This window comes from Patiria miniata, unplaced genomic scaffold (genome assembly GCF_015706575.1).
Source record: "Patiria miniata isolate m_02_andy unplaced genomic scaffold, ASM1570657v1 HiC_scaffold_6, whole genome shotgun sequence".
NCBI classification, from domain to species: Eukaryota; Metazoa; Echinodermata; class Asteroidea; order Valvatida; family Asterinidae; genus Patiria; species Patiria miniata.
The window spans coordinates 18,061,507-18,078,865 of record NW_024037073.1 but is presented as its reverse complement, the minus strand read 5'-3'; the positions used below and the strand labels follow the sequence as shown (position 1 = coordinate 18,078,865).

At 40.5% G+C, this 17,359-nt stretch overlaps 1 protein-coding gene across 2 annotated transcripts; it reads right to left on the bottom strand.

Annotated features, from left to right (window-relative positions):
* Nucleotides 1-594: 594 nt before the first annotated feature.
* On the bottom strand, nucleotides 595-15,210 carry LOC119743180 (cyclin-L1-like). 2 transcript variants are annotated; one of them, XM_038219560.1, is made up of 10 exons: nucleotides 14,968-15,210; nucleotides 13,708-13,782; nucleotides 13,302-13,411; nucleotides 11,278-11,398; nucleotides 9,591-9,655; nucleotides 5,926-6,025; nucleotides 5,525-5,629; nucleotides 4,412-4,559; nucleotides 2,807-2,906; nucleotides 595-2,546 (listed from the first exon to the last, which is right to left on the bottom strand). In XM_038219560.1, the coding sequence occupies exons 1-10, from the start codon at nucleotides 15,178-15,180 to the stop codon at nucleotides 2,006-2,008; spliced, it is 1,578 nt and encodes a 525-aa protein (XP_038075488.1). In that variant the 5' UTR covers nucleotides 15,181-15,210; the 3' UTR covers nucleotides 595-2,005. The 2 variants fall into 2 exon arrangements, with proteins under 2 accessions (XP_038075488.1, XP_038075489.1); XM_038219561.1 differs by lacking the exons at nucleotides 13,302-13,411; nucleotides 13,708-13,782; nucleotides 14,968-15,210 and adding an exon at nucleotides 12,196-12,248.
* Nucleotides 15,211-17,359: the final 2,149 nt, after the last annotated feature.

Here is a 17,359-nt window from a genome sequence, read left to right as displayed (position 1 = left end):
TTTGGGTGGGGGGGGGGAGGGAGTGGCATGGCTGGCTTGTGTGTAAAGCGCTCGCCTCTCACCAAGGTGAACACGGTTTGAATCCTGGCCGCGGATCACATGTGAGTAGAGTTTTCCTCCCTCTGGAAAAATCAAACACTTTCGATCTCAGGCTGTGCTCCGTGGTCATATATGGGTCGATGTGGCCGGCAGCCATAGGAGCCTTTACGTGCCAGCGGCCTGACCAGCCGCGTTCTTCGCAATTCAGCATCCCAGCTGCGAGTAAGGATGATTAGCCTCCCAAATTATTATTATTAGGGTATCCTCTTTTTTTCTTTCTTTTTTTCTCAAAAAGTCCAGATGCTAAACTGTTATGTCATACTAGGCCTTATTGTACAGCCCATGCTTGATTAACAGTACAATAGCTGTTTCTCTGTCCTTTTATAACAACATTCCTGTTATAAAGAGGTAATTTGGCTAGTCCCATCGACCTTGTTATAATGAGAGTCGACTGTACAATGCTATTGCCATTGCAGGGGTCCAGTGTCTGTATGAAATGGCAAAACATTTACATAACATGTGTAGCACATGAACAAACACTCGTGAAAATGGACATTCAGGTTTTCTTCTGTTTGTTTTTTTTATTGAAATACGTTTGGACACTTAGTCTGTCGTAAGTATTAACATAATAATATGAGTTTTATACAAAGTACATTTTTTGTTCAACTTCTGGACAATGTTTTGTACAACGTACGCATTGTACAATTTGTCGGCATCGTTATGTACACTTAAATAGTTACAATGAGCAATCTTCTCAGTAGTCAATAACCTACAATATACCTGCCTTTATGTGGCATGCTGCCCTCTGCAGAAACCAAAACAGTGGATTTCCCTGATACATCATTCCTGCCTCTGGACCAAAATTACAATAACAATTTAAAATTCAAAGTTAACTCCCCTAGAAAAGTTGTCTTTATCAAATGTAATCCAGCACCAGAAGAAAGTGTGGACTATTAAAGTCAACAAAAAAGAAACACCCCACATTTATGGATTGAAACATCCCCACCCAAGCACCCTACATTCTTAGAAAGTACAAACATTTCAGGATTTTTACGACATTCGTACACTCTCTTTACATTTTACCATCATTCTTTTCTCATCAGCCTTATCTTTGATAGTGAAAAAAAAAATGATATACGTGTATCATATGTGAAACAAATAATATGAAAACAGATTTAATAGTCTTGTTTTGTTTTTTTAAATTAGCACTTAAGTCACAACCTGTGAGTGCCTGTTTTTACAAAGGAAGTGGCCCTGTGATACAAAAACATTTAACACCCAAAGAGAATAAAGCAATAGTGTCACTTAAGACAAAAGAGAGTAGGAAATTACTAGATTTGTTTTGCAGAGAAAAAAAAACTTAACCCACTTTGTCATATTTAACTTATCGACAAATACATGGACAATTGTACTAGGGAAAGAAATTGATGAATTCTCTTCTTTACTGTGCTCAAATGAATTGAAATAATGATGAACTTTTCCTTTCTTTTCAGTATTCTGTCTAATCTCGATGCCCTCTCAAAAAACAACCAACAAGGAAAACAAATTAATAGGAAAACACCAAAACACCAGGTTTTAAGTGGTTTTTCCAAAGCTCTTAATTTGCCGCACCCCCCCCCTAAAAAAAAAAATTACAAAAATGTTTTCTGTCTTGAAAACTACAAATGAGGTTACTTTGTCAAAAATGTATTCCTACAATGCGCAAGGTAGTTCAGGATCTGCAATACTTCAAAACATCCTGTATGAAATATTTGATACTTGTGGCAATCAAAGAACAACATGAAAATAACAGGAGGATCTTCCTCACAAAGCAAAAACCAAAAAAAAACCATTTTGTAATGATTCACACTTTCATTAACTTCTGAGGGACAAAGTTAAACTGACCACAATTGGGGTTTGAAACATAAAATATCTAAAATACACGTAATGACATATTGAGGCACTTCATGAGTGACCACACCCATCATCACCTGCGTCTCCTGTCTCTGGATCTGCTGTGCCCACCGGAGTCTCTCTTCCCTCCTTTTCGAGAACGCTCTCTGGAATGTGATCGCTGTCGCCGGTGCTTCTCCTTGGACTTGCCTCCCGAGTCCCTACCAGGACTGTCCTTGTAATCGTACTTCTCCCTGCGGATCGGCGACCGGCTACGCGAGCGGCTCCTGCTGTCGCGGGACGACGACCGGCTGTGCTTGCGCTTGCGGGATCGGGACTTGCTGCTCTTGGCGTACTTGCGGTCGCGCTCCCTCGCGTGCTCTCGCTCCCGCTCCCGGTCGCGCCGGCTCCGCTTGTGGTCGTCCTTCTTCTTGTGTTTGCCCGCGTGGCTGCTGCTGTAGTGTTTGTCGTTGTGGGACGGGGAGTGGCTGGGGCTACGGCTGCTGCTGCGGCTGTGGGAGGAGTGGGACCTGCTGCGGCCACGCCCTCCCCGCCGCGGACTCTTTGAGTGGCTGCGACTGTTGGAGGCGCTGGTCTTGGAGCGGCGGGCCACTTTGCCATTGCGTTCTTTATGGCTGGAATACAAAAAAATGAAGATGTAAAAAATATGATGCAGGAATATTTCCTAAGTGTTTGAGACACAAAGAGATGAGCCCTATAAGAGATGAAAGGAATGAGTTCAGTTTCAAGGAACTTTTATTCCCTTGACGGGTGCGGAAGTCGTTTAATGCTTATAGCGTTTATGGTGGAGGGATCAGGGCAAGGGAGGCAGAGTCAGAGATTTGAAGGCATTTTATTTGCTGTTTAGTTTGACTGAAAGAGACTGGCGCCTTACCTGCTTTGAGCACTGCCTCCAGACGCTGGCTCCTCCTTCACCCGGTAGGGATTGTAGGAACTAGGAAGGCCTGGTGAGTCTGCGTTGACTTTAGGAGATGCTGCGTCAAAAACAATTTAAAGACAAGAAATTTCTATCACTATCGAGACAATTTCTGGAAACGGTGTCACATCTGCATATCAACGGAAAAACCAAATCTCTTTTAGAACCAGGAGAAACTTTTTTCCTGTACCACGTTTTTACTTTGAAATGCACAGCATCAACATAAGTATGTCGGTTCTATCACAGATCTTGAATAGTCACAAGAAATAATTTAATAACTTTGAGAACGGCCAGAGCCGTATATTTAGAGATAGTTGCGACATGAGGAGTACCCATTTCGAACGCCACCCTTGGTCCGAGAAAGGGAAAAATTCTGCCATGCGATTTGAGGGTTATTTTAACCCTCCTGCTATTTAAACAGTCACAGACAGTCAAAATTCACTTCGGCTGCCCCTGCTATACTTTACAAAGGCTAGTCACCATCAGTCAGATCATGTCAAGCAAGCACTGTAACTAGTCAAACTCGAGACGAAAACCATGAACAGACAAAGCAGGCAAGTTGTGGGCACAGCTGTTTTATCACTCACCCGGAGTCAAAGAATAACTACATCAAGTTTATTAAACAGTTTTAGTCAGGCAATCCTGGTTTGTGTAGGCTGGGAATTCTTAACTGTTGAAAACACCTACTTGTTTGATTTTGACCGAAAGGACTACTTGGCACAGAATGTACGCTTGCATAGGAGGGTTAATGGCATTGTCAAAATTACTTACAGAATATTTGGAAAAATTGTGTGTGTTGCTACGCAAGCCGAGTTGGACTTATCACAGCATAAAAATTGACAGTTGTTGCAAACTCTCACTACAAAGAGCTCTGGTGTTAGCATGTCCAGCTGATTGGCAAGAGACTTCGTTTTTAAGTAGAACATTTTAACCCTAACCCCCTTGAGTGATTTACTAGAAACCTTCTTCACTCCTGCAAAATCCAACACCAACTGGCAACTCATACACCCAAACTGTTGGACTCTGATTATTGGTGGTATGCCTGACCCCATGCAAAGCATAATCAGTTTACTAGTGCAGCACTCCCTCCAACAGATTCCAACAAAAAACCCATACCATTGGATTTTGATGGGTTGAGGATGGTTAGGCCCAAAAAAAAAAAAATTCGGTCTCTGGTCAGACCAAAGTTCCGGAATTGACGCGGCCACGCGGCTTTTTTTTTTTTTTTGCTTTTTTTTTTTTTTCTTCGAGCTTGGATTTTATAGACAAGGTGGGTACTATTTTGCTTTTTTGGTGTCCTCATGTACATTGGTGTCCTCCATAATTTGCCTTGGTGCTTTCGATCATTTGCCTTGGTGCAATTTCCCATTCCTTGGTGCTCTTTGATAAAAAAAATTGAGGAGGTGCGGAAATAGAGGGCGCTGTTGGAGCTACCGCGGAACATTTTGGAAAAAAAAAAAGATCGACGCGCATGATTAAAATCGACGCACGCGCTGACCAGAGACCGACTTATTTTTTTTTTTGGCCTTAGGGTTAATATTTGATTGGAAGCATCGGGCTTACCTTGTCTGGAAGAGTGAGGGGAGAAGTTGTTGGGCGTGCCTGCCGTGCTGTTCACGTCCAGCGTGTGCCCCTTGAGCTTGGCGTACTTGGCCTCCTGCATGGCCAAGCGGCACCGCTCCACAACCTTGTCCAGCTCTTCATAACTTTTCTGAAAAACAGAACAAAAAAAACAGAACAAAAATACCATTAAATACATGCAAAGTACCAACACTTTGTAAATGTTAAGACTACCTGTACACTCTTCTTAAAGAGTTTAGGCTTCTACGATGAGCTGCACACTATTCCATAAACAATTCAATGCATGTACATGTAGAACATTTTGGTAAATACAGGAGTCATCATCTGTGCCAAAAAAGCTAGGACCCATTGGAAAATCGATAACCACCGTGTTTTTTTTTTGGTTTCAATGCACACTGGACTGAAGATCGTAGACATTCTTCTTCAAACCCAACCACCAAGGCCCCTTTTCTAGGAACCATCCTCATGTCTGCGAACTCCTCCAACTGCTGGCTTGAGAACCTGGATTCTGCCTCAGCCTCTTGCAGTCACTGTTAAACCCTTACCCTAACCCCAATGATATCCAGATTAAGTGCATATGCTATCCAGTATTTAGCGTGGGCCTGTTATGCATGGCTGAACAATGCAGGCTACAGCTGAAGACCTCGACACAACGCATCCTTTGAAATCAACCGACACCTTTTTGGCAATTGGCATAGAGACTCCAACTTCAACATTTCTCCCAAACAGCCTGCAGGCCCAATTTCACGGGGCTGCTAAGCACAAAAATTTGCTTAGCACAAAAAAAAAAATGTGATTTTCATGCTAAGCAAACTACAGCTGAACACTAATCAGGAGCAATATACTTCGCATGGAGTTTTGGCTGGTAACCTGCTTTTTATAAGCCAGACTTTTATTGTGTTAAGCAAACTGTTGTGCTTAGCAGCGCCGTGAAATTGGCCCCTGGTTTAGGATCGGTTGGGGCTAACGAAGGATTTGGATTTCCCGATCTTAAGAGTGTTTGGTTTTATGCAGAAGTTGTTTTTCAATTTTTACTAGTAAAGTGATCAAGGAGTTGGGATAATGAAAGCTGATAACTGCCGACCAATCACTCACCTTTGGTCTGGCATAGAGCCGGAGGATCGTGAGCGATATTTCTTGGATTTCATCCTCGTCTGTTCCCAGGAGGCCGTACCATGGAGGGTTGTTGGGCAGAATAACCTGTCAAGAGAAAGAGGTCACTTATTAACAAGTACTAAGATGTTTCTCTGCTTGTTGGTGCAATTGCAGCAGATTTGGGAATAATTCAGAACTTTTCTATGGCAATGTCAAATGAAAATATGAGATTTTACTTTGAGAATGAAGAGTCAATTAATGACAAGATGGCAATCTCATTCAAACATCTTTCTGTGCTGCCCACTCCAACGCATGGACTTCTAACACAACAAGCAAAATTACACAAAAAACTTGTAGTAAAGATTTCAAAATAAATAAGCCACGGCAGATGCTGGACTTACGTTCAGTTGCCTTGCCGAAAGGTAGATGCACGCGCAAGCGATGGTCTCGGGCATGTGCTTCACGAACACATCGGTGCGGAGACTGTCATTCATGTAGTTCCTGTAACACAGAAACGGAAATCTTAATAACATACCAGCCTTTTTAAGCCACTTGCATTACAATGCACAAAAATACATACGGTACTTTTTTTTTGAATTAGTAAACTAGACTGGAAGATGACATTATTTGCCAAAGTTCATAGAAGGGCATTTCACAGAATGACAATTCTGTTCAATGGAGTAGAAAAACCATGCTGCAACATTATGTTATATGTGAATTTTAACACACGTCACTTTGAAAACATTCCGTTCAGTGAAAGCTCATGCAGCAACGTTTAAGTTGTATGTGAATTCCGTTGTACATTTTAAACATTAATATTGACTTTTAAACTTCAAGTATTCCAAGAAATTTATCGGCAGGACTCGAACAAGACTCTACAACTGCCAAAGTTCTACTTCTCTGTTAGTAAAATGTTTACATACTGACCTTCCATCCACACCAAAATTGCACTTTTTTTTTACCGTCCTTATCCCGATCCAGAATGCTCGTCACTCAATCCCATGCTCAAGCCAGTCCTCTCCAGTAACCAAACAGTTAGTTTTGGTGCATCGGTCCAAATCCTTAATTATGCAATCAAGTCCCATTGCTTGCATCTTGTCTTAACAGTCATCTCGCCACATTGTTGACCGCGTATAGTTTGTGGCGTCTCATTGCCTGAACATCCAGCGCATTTCGGGTGAAAGCGATATATCTTTTGCACGATTCCGCCTCGGCGTGCATCCAACAACTACTCATGCTGTGTGTGATTATACTCACCTCAGCTATTCTGTAACATCTTAACCCTTCACCTGTTGATTTGAACAAGATCCAACAGCATCAAAAAGATCGATTCGGTGGACGTTTCCTTCCGTTGTTTTCCACCCTTTGCTGTTGTTGGATTTTGTTGGATTCAGCAGGTTTTACAATGTTGGACTGCTTGATGTAACAAGCAAGAACTCTGCTAACGGACTGAAGTTATAATTAAGTACATACAAAAATGCTCAGTAAGAAAACAAAAATCTTTCACGACTAGGTACCTCCCAACACGATTCAATCAAATGCTTTCAGTAATGATTGACATGGAGGTACATGTATGACAAAACCCAACACAGCTACTTTAGAATCGTTGAAAAACTCATCAAAACTGCTGTTAGATGAGTCCACACATGTAGCACTGGTTCTTCAGTTTCACGCTTGATGAGACAGTAGATGCATCTTTCGGCATTTCCAACATCTCGTGCAGTCCGATGAACCGTGTCGTCACACGTTGCTCACTGGAACCACACTCAAGATGTTCGGGTTTTTTTTTCCAACTTGTTGCCGATACTCTGGTGCTGGTGAGCCGACTCGATTCTCCACCACTGCAATTGAAATTCTCCAATAGAATCAATCTATCCAAGGCACAATCTTGCTACATCAGCATGTTTATCCACTACTCAGCAAAACAAAGTCTTTTAGATGGTTGGGCAAGTAAAAACACGGTCATAATCAGCTCCTTTGTAATGCCGTTTCCAATGGATATGTTAAAGAGTTCCGTGCAACAGCACGTTGGGCAATATTGATTGCAACATAAAACTGCAGTCTCAGAAAAAGTTAGGTTTTTTTTAAGCAGGTTTTTAAATTCACCAAGATTCTTTCCTGCATTTTGCAAGAGGTACCTGTTCTCCCACTTTTTGTCCTCAATCCTTTATCCTCAATCATATTACAAGTGACCCTCACAGCATTTTTCTAATCCTACAAGGGTATGTTCGTTTTACTTGTACTCATTATGTCAAACCTGTCTGGCATCTCATATATTTCTCGGTCAGACGCCTGGTTCAACCTTCATCAGAGCTGGCCCATCTGTCTTGCTGGGCGGTACCTTGAACAGTCAATCCTTGGTGCACTGCTAATAAGGCATACACTTTTGGTTGTTGGCCCAAGGTCGAAGAACAGCTGCAGCACGCATTTTTTTTCCGCAAGTAGAGCTTCTCGTGAATAACCTCAACCAACTTAAAGTTCCTTGAGCGTAGAAGGCTAAACCCTTGAGGGAGAAAACTGACAAAGATACTCATTATGCAACAGAGTACCCTGCTCAGTTGAAATCAGTTAATAATAACTATATCCAATATGACACATGTATTTTTCATTACGTTAAAAGATAACAACTCGTGATTTTTTTTGGTTTGATAAAATTTGCATAAAAATCCATATTTTGTTTTTATAATTGTTAACTCTGATCTGTTCTGATATTTGAAATTTTTGTTGAAAAACTTTAACAAAATGTACTAAATTTTGGGAAAATTGTGTTTACAGTCTTCCCTGATCTTAAATTACTCACGACATTCCTGTAAATTTCTACCCCCCTCAATCGATAAAGTACACATATTAACGTACTACGCTATATTGAATACCACTAGGCCTAAATAATGTAAGACTAAATAATATGAGAAGAAAATTGAGATATCAAGAATTGGAAAAGTGCAGAAACTGCCAAAATTGATACACAAATATTGAAGCACCATAAAATGTAAAACACTGATTTTCTTATTCCTCTGATGCACACGAACGCTTGGATCACCCATCCCTGACAAGACGAAGATGCGTTGCTGTGGCAACAAGCTCGCAGGCAAGTGTGCACTGCGGTCTGCACTCCCCACGGAGAACAGACGTGTCCAAAGCGATCCAGAGGATAGATTGAAGCAGAGAGTTGGCAGGGCTGAACATGGGACGTGACTGGAGCAGACCGGATCTGGGGTTGTCCCTTCCGCCAAACGACGAGCCATTTCAGTTGAGAGATGGCCGGCCATTTTAGGGGACGGACGGACGACTGGACGGTTGATTGGTAGGATGGAAGGGCGGACGAAGCCGCTGACCGTCGAGTCTTGGCCTCAAGACCGTCAGCCGGCTACCTCCCTATTAGTGTTTACTTACCCCTAGGTACCTTGCGGTAGGGGGAAAGATGAAAAAGTTTCCAAGTCATAATCAGAAAGACAGCAGTAAGCAAATAGGTCACCCAATTACATGCGCTAAATCCTGGAGCTTGGTGGCAACAAAATTTGATCCTTTTACCCATATTTTTTTTGGTTTTTTGAATATTTGACAGGACATGCAGATATTTTGTTTGCTTTTTTCTTGCAATATATTTGCATGGGAAACTTGGCATTTGGTACAAATTGTCATGTTTCAATGGTACTTGTTTTACCATTCACAAGATGATTTTGTACGGTTTGCTCATTTTGAAAGTCAATGCACCAACTTGTTTGCATAAGCGTTCATCTTGTTCTGAAACATGCTACTGCATGCATTTCCAATTTAAAATGCAAGATTAGAGTAGACTCTGTGAGTGGTCTTTAATGCTGTTACACTCAGGTCAAAATTGGATGAGCTTCAGCTTACTACAAAAAACCCAAAATTGTTAATTGCTAAAAGTTACCATTTTTAACTTTCGAAGAGCTAACATCCCCATCATACAGTTTGATAAGAATGTGTCCGACTGTTTTTTTATATCATATTTCAGATCTTTTCATCCAATTTTAACTCATGAAACAGCCAATAAACACCACACACATGAGCTACCTCAAAACAACACCACCGGCCAACTTACCAGGCAGTCTGCACAAGTTGTGCGTTGCGTTCGCACTCCAGCACTTGAAGGTAAGTAACAATCATCTGCAATCGCAGCGTCAGTGCGAAAGAGACAAGACCAAAATATCGGTTAGCTCTAGCAACTGATCTTAATACACAACCCTTACATTAAACCCTTTTCTGTGGCGCGCCTAGGAGGCGCCACAACCTGTTAATGAAAAAAATCCTGTTTCAAAGAAAATACTGGTACCACATGCAATACTGCTTGGTGTTAAATCAAATCCGAAGTTACCTGCAATGAAAAGTAACTGTAATATTTTAACAGGCATGCATCTTGGAATTCAGAGAAAAAAACGAGGAACCTCCAAACCACACAAGACTTTGTACAACTTTTTTAAAATTTGTAACTGCATCCATTGGAAGTAGAAAAAGAGGAAATCAGCGGATCTGAGGAAAAGTTGCATGCCTGTAAGACAGTGAGACCAAGAACTGGGATTCAACCTTTAAGTGGGAAGTTGACATTCAGAGCAATGTAACAAAAAAACACTGCAGGCCAGTTTCAGTCGATGGGATATGAAGTATCAAAGTAACCGTGTCGCACAGAGCACCGTTGCACAAAAAAGAAAAAAAAACCACAGCAATGTAGAGAACAGTGAAGCGTGACTGAATGTGCTTGCTTACCCCGAGCTAAGCCACCTAGAGAATGTGCAGGGATCGAAGTGTTATCCATACTCCATAGAAGATTACCTCAACGGAATTCAAAATGGAATTGGAAGTGGTTTTGCAAAACTTGAAGGGTTGTGAAGTGCAGAAGACTAGGAGGGTGAATGCAATTTCCAACGACGCAAACACTTTTACGGCACTTTTTCTTACATTGGTCAAACCTTACCAAAGTTATTACATACCGGTATATGTAGTTAATATATCGGTCTTTGACAACAGCAAAAAAAAAAGGTACTTGGATCAGGTCCGCTTTTGGAAAATTCGAGGAAAGAGGCGTCTCTTCTCATTTCAGCAAAAAAGAGTCACTTTCAAAAAGCCACAACTAAGCCAATTACTTTATCACAGTTTGGGCAGTCAGGTTGGCGTAGCAGTACTTTCCTCGCCTTCCACCGCTGTGACCCGGGTTCGAATCCCGCCTGGGTCATTAAGTGGATTGGGTTTTCAGTCCCTGCCTGATTCCGTGGGTTTTCCCCAGAATATTCTTCTGGGGTTTCCCTCCCACCTCTAAAAAAAACCCTATCTTCTTCTCATTGTCTTCTCTCCACAGGTGTTTGCAGGCTTGCGGGCTACAGTGCCTGGGGAGTTTTGAGGAATCCTTGGTTTCATTACCCGAAAATTTTCAACAATAACTGTTTGCTGTACAAAAGCATAAATGGGAGGCGATCAACCTCAATCTTGTAAAATAGTTACTAGGGGTCCATGAGGTGACGTACTTGCAGTCACGGTTCAAAGTACTACATTGTGTATTTAAATAAAATTAGACTAAAAATAAACATGCCTTATACTTTTTCAGCGCACCTGCAAAATAATGTAGTGTGACGCATTTCATTCACATTTTGCGCACGAAAAACAACGCTGAAAAATGAACACATTTGAAACAATGCAAATATCCTGTAAAGATGTCATGTTATTCAAATGTTTGGGGGAAAAAGACAAAATTGTGTTAGCATCATCAGGTGAGAGTCGCAAGGAAAGATACCAACCTTGTGCGGGTGCTTGACGTGAACGCAGAATCCTAATTCTTTCAGGACTCGGCGTTCCGCCTTGATGACCTGGTTCTTCATGTTCAGGTACTTCTGGTCCAAAACCATGGGCTCGATCGACCTGCAGCAGGAAGAAATTCTGGGTTTTCTGTTCCACGTTTTTTTTTCCATATTAAAGATGACTTGATTTCAGATGTTATCCAATTTGTGTGATTCGATACTGTGGCATTTGGTTGGTATCAATAAAACAGAAACAGTGCATGGTGAAGTATATGAGAAGCCTTATCTCTACCACAAACCTCATTGCTTAAAATTGTATTGAAAATGAAGGGAATTGACCTCTTTTTTTAACAACCAACAAAAAGTCAGAATTTTTGTAGTATTTCAAACTTGGGAACAAACTGACACTCGCACATTTTCAAGAAGAATTTGTCTTTTTAAGTTCTGTGCAAAACTATATTTTAACTTCTCTTTTAAAGTCCTGGTTCCATGTTAACCAAAAAAACACACACTACCCAATTAATTCATCTTATCAGACTTTTTACAAACTCCTGGAAATAGAGAATTTTACACTGTTCCTTGTTAAAGACAATGTAAAAGGAATTAGCTTTGGGAATTACAACTTTTGACTTCTATTATGTTGTTTTCAGCGGACAGATTTTCTCTGTATCAAGTGAAAATTGTCATGCACCTCACCGTATTTTACCATAAGAGCGTCCTACTTATAATCAAGCAAGTGAGTGAAACATGGATTCTGTAGAAAGGTACTGAAAAATGATCTCAAAGGCCGAGACAAGCAATGAAGCGTCATGCAAGAAAATGTGCAACACCCGGGGAGGGGACTGGTCATGTCAAGATGGAAATCAGACTAGCAGCCGGACGGGGGGCACTACCACATACGACACCGAAGCCAAGTACCCAAGCGACTCTTTGAGAGAGGGGGAAGTAGGGGGGTCACTGGCACAGTGGATGGCAGCAACGGAGCATGTCTGATCGTCCTGCAAACCAACCCCCTTTAAGCCTGCCCTCCAACCCTTCAGGCCAGGCCGGGGACTGGACTAACGACCGGAGAGTCGGGGCGAGTGAGTGTGTGTCTCATTGGGCAGGCAGGGCTGCGCTGTCCGCTGTGGGAAACAACCACAGTGAAGGAAGAAAGACGAGTTATGCTAAGTCGGAACACAGATAAATAGCTCATCTAAGATTGAATACTGTGTGAAAGTTTCATTTCAATTTGGAGCTTGAAGTTTCAACTAACAAGAGACTGAAATGGCATGCAGGAAACACTAAACCTTTTCAAAAGTTCTTGCTTGAACACAAAAAGAACCAAGATTTGTCATACTGAAATTCGTCAAATCACCTTGAACAAGCTATCTAAAATGTTGATAAAACCAAATGCCACACTATCAAAGAACAAAAACATACAAAGAACTTGACCCTAACCTTCCCAAATCTATCAAAATCCCCCCCCCCCAAAAAAAAAACTGATGGGGATTTGGTGGGCAAGCCATGAGCACAAGTCCATCAAAATCCACCTATAGTAGTGGTGGTCTGGTGGTGGATTTCAGCGGATTTGGTCCTAAAGCATTATGTGAAGCAGGGTCAGTGATGGATTTTGGCGGACTTGGCGCAGTACTTAGTACAATACACTGGGTAGTTAGGGTTACTGATACTACCAATCTTTAATCAAAGTCAATTTATAGTGTGTTACATGAGGTGGTTATCAATTTTCCTCATTTTTTTATTAGATTTAAAAAGCAAGACACAAAAAAAAAAGAATACCAACGATGGACAAATTTAATAAACCCACCCTTCCTGTAAATGTTACCCATGGAAGGAACCAACCTTGTAAATTCGAAGAATGAAAAAGTAGGCCAGATTTAGAAAAATCTTTTTTTTGGTTAAATCGGAATATGAGGAAAGTTCAGCTTGAACGATATCCACTTAAAGGTCAAATGCTTGCACTCTTGTGACTTTTGAAGGTCATCCAATTTTATTAAATTACGACTGACTTTAACTTTGCCTACCTGTTGTTTCGCTTCTGCCGAATGTGATGGAATACATTGATCACATCACGGATGCGACGCGGCGCCTCTTCGATTTTCGAGGCTAAGTTGATGCAGGCCATGGCTACTATCTGGAGCAAGGAGAAAACGAGAACAGTGAACAGTACATTGTCACAACAAATTTTTTTTTTACAAAACCACATATACGACAATTTGAAATCATGTAAAACCAAAACTAAAGCCAGCAAAAAAGTTTAAGCAAACACTCGTGTTTGAGATTTTTACAAAGAATTGTTTACATCGCTTGCGGATCTATTTTATAATAAACTACTTGTGCCTGTTCCACATCTTTAAGCTTAAAAGTCAGAAATTAAGTCTGAAAATCTGGGGGGGGGGGGGAGAGGGGAAAGTAAACAGCATAATGTACCTCCATGTTGTGTTTAACAAATGACTTGGAGTAATAAAAACGCTGGAAAAGGACTTGTCCAGTTGCCATGGCCACCTGTATGAGAAACAAAAGAAATCTAAGTGAAAGGTTGTTTTGCCAATGGAAGTAAAATTTAGGTAGGCCTAGCAACTTTGTTGCTCTTTGTTTTGAGCTAGGCCTATCTCTTGGATATGGGAGTTGTTAATATGGTACAAATTACAGTGGTCGTGTAGTTGCGGCCCCAGTTCCATATATGAGAACAAAATCCACATTACCAACATGCAGGTATGTAATAAATAGAGGGCAGGGTTTTCGAATTGTTGAGGAAAAGTTGGGGGTAAAAAGACAATGACAACAACATGAACATAAAGATGGCGATCACCGTGACGTACCAAGAATGCCCAAGGCATGCTGTATCGCATGGCGCAGCGCCAATATTCAATTCAATTCAATTCAAAGTAACATTTATTTCCACATGATCATAAAGAAAAACACAATAAATATAGACAGATGTGGAGGCACGTTCCAAAAAAGCGGGGCTTGTCAAGGAACAGCCTGTTTACAAAAAACAAAACAAAGTAACAGCTTCACAATAAACAAATAAACATAACAACACCTATAAAAATAACAAGAACACAAACAGTGTGAATATTAAACTGTCATGACTGTGTAGGAAAATTGTAATTTGCTAAGAAACTGTTCAAAATTACAAAATAAATGGTGTCATTAGAATTTAGAATTGAGACAAGTTTTGCTTTAGTTAAAAGATTTACAGGTTGAAAGTTGAAAGAAAAGGTCATTTTTTGAATGAAAAAAAAAAACACCCTGGACTCTAATTTGATCGAAACTGAAAAGGGGAGATGGAATCTAAGATCACCATAGTTTTTTTTTATGTAGCGACAAATTGATAATCACTGACAGCTGGGCAGAATAGAAATAAAAGAAAACTCTTTGTATCACATTCACAAACAAACTTGCCACACGAGGGCGCTAGACATGCATCATTTTACAACATTCATTCATGCCTTCATGGCATTGTGCCTTTGTGGTTTTGCAATTTAATAATGACTAGGATGATATTATTAAATTTCAAAATGAGTTACATACAAATATAAAAGTGGCCTAAGGGAACTGCGTTTTTTTCATACTCCTGACTTTGGACTCAACTACGTGAACATTTTCCAAATATCAAAATTGTTACTTTTTTTGACTTGAGGAAGAAATAGAACATGCATGACATTTTGTACAAAACAACGTCACCTGCGGCAGTTTCAACAAGATTCCTGCCGTCTGAATAAACTCGCATCCCAGCACCCGTAGATTTGTTTCTGTCTCCGAATCCAGTCCATCTCTAACAGAAGGAGTCGGGGACAATTTCTCATGAGGAATTACACAGTTTTCTAACGTGATTATCACTTCGCCGTAGGTTTTTGCCGGCATCGTCGTCGAGAACTCCTTCTTCCCGTCCGCCATTTTAAAGACGAAAGTCCAACGTTACGAAATATGAATATGCATGACGCTCATGAATCTCAAGCTCACAAAAAATAGTTCCAGCATTACTCAACTTTCCTCCCGAATTTCAGCAGACATTGCCATTTAAATTTCAAATGTTACATTCCTTGTTTAATGTCTCGAATGTACATTTGCACTTCCACTGAGAACAATAGCGATGATGTCAAAACTGAAAACATTACTTATTATTTTTTTGGCATCATTATCCTATTTTACATTGTGGATGAACACATGAAAATTTGCATACACTGGACAATCACGCGTGCACGCGGCCCCGTAAAATTTTCACTGGTAAGCTGACGAAGCTGTATGCAACAACGATAATAGTTCCAGAGTACCAACACATTACCGCGAAACATGACGTCAGGATATAGAAAAATTGCTTATTTTCAAAGAAATCGCCAAGCAGCATTGATTCGTAGTGCTCTTTTCTTTCTAAGAAGCACATTTCTCGAATCTGCGTGTTGCATTAAAAGCTAGAGAGATTTTGATTGATTATCCAGAAAATTCGGAGTATTTAGCTCCAGTACGATTACATGTATATTCCAAAACATAATAGAATTTTTAAAAAGCACTCTGAGAAGGAGCGCAAACCTCCGCCAAGGCTAAACAATAATTACCCGCCATCATGCATATGTCAGCAGTTTTCCCAAAAGATATAATCGCATAAACGGTAAAGAATCCTTCTTAAAAATCCTGGATCCAGACCCAGATCCGGATCACTTCCAAAATCTAATCGATTTGTACGTTGCCAATTATAATCCATCCATAACCCTCGAGTTATATTGTAAAAAAAAAGACAAACTGAAAACCAAATTCGATGAAAACGAAACCTCCTTGGTCAAGCCAATGTCTGTGACTGGAACAGCCTTAAATGCAAGCTGCATCCGCCATTTGAAGGTGGGCACCATGAATGTACATGTATAGTAGTGTGTTCAGCATGGTCCATTCGTGCAGTTTTCAAATACAAACACTTTAGGCCAAAAAAAAAGGCTCTGGTATGCGCGCGCGTCGCGCGCCGTAGCCATGCGCGTCGGCAAAAGAAAAAGTTTTTTTTTTTTCAATAAAAGATGATGTCTCAAAACCGCCAAACTCACTGGTTTGACTGGAATCCTGCTGCAGCACGATTTTAACGTGTTTTTAGATGGGAGTATGATCGAGAATAAACTTTATGTGGACTCTCTGGACTCCCGTACATTTTGCACTAAGTTTAGTCGGGCACCATTTGCAGTCATCAGCCGACATTTGAAGCAAAAAAGTCAGGTAAAAAAAAAAAAAAAGCCGCGTCGCCGCACCACTTTTTGGGCAAGCTCCATACCAGAAACCGGAGACTTTTTTTTTTGGCCTTATGCTACAATGAAACTTTATTTCTTGAGAGTAGTTTATTTCCATACAAATCTGCATACAGTTTCACTTTTGGTGTCAAAGTTCTTTAAAAAAAATATTGGAACTGAATGTTTAAACGTACTGTACAACTTTTGCAAACATCAAAAAAACAAACCACTAACTTTTTGTGAAATACCTCACTTAACTGTCCCAAGCATCCTGTGATATCATTGAACCTGGTGTGCTGTCATTTTCCAAGAAAAATGGATTTTTGTATCAAACTGACTGCTTTTAAATACTGCCCGCAATTTACCAAATTTAGTAAGTCCACATTTTGTGTTAAATTGGTTACACATCTGTAAACGGGTGCCAAGGGCGGATCCAGGGGGGGGGGGCCAAAGGGGGCCATGCCCCCCCCCCAAAAAAAAAACGAAACCAATTTTTTTTTTTTTTTTTTTATGTGACATCACAATAAAGGCAGGCAATGAGTACACCACCATCTTTTCCTCAAAAAAAACATTGGTTAAAGTGGTCAGAAATTGCCTCAGATCGCACCACAGAGCATCTAGAATCCAAATTTACAATGATTTCACCCTTTAACAGTCAAGTAAGGTAATGCATAATACAGTCAGACACCTCTACAACATGGTCCTTGGGACTTTATAAATTACCTCGTTTTAACAGGTACCTTGTATTAATGATCAGTCATGGAAAACACTAAGGAAAACAGAAAACAAAGAAATGGGACCTAAAATTTTCCTTGTTATAAGCTGGGGCCAATTTCATAGAGCTACTTAAACACAAAATTTGCTTA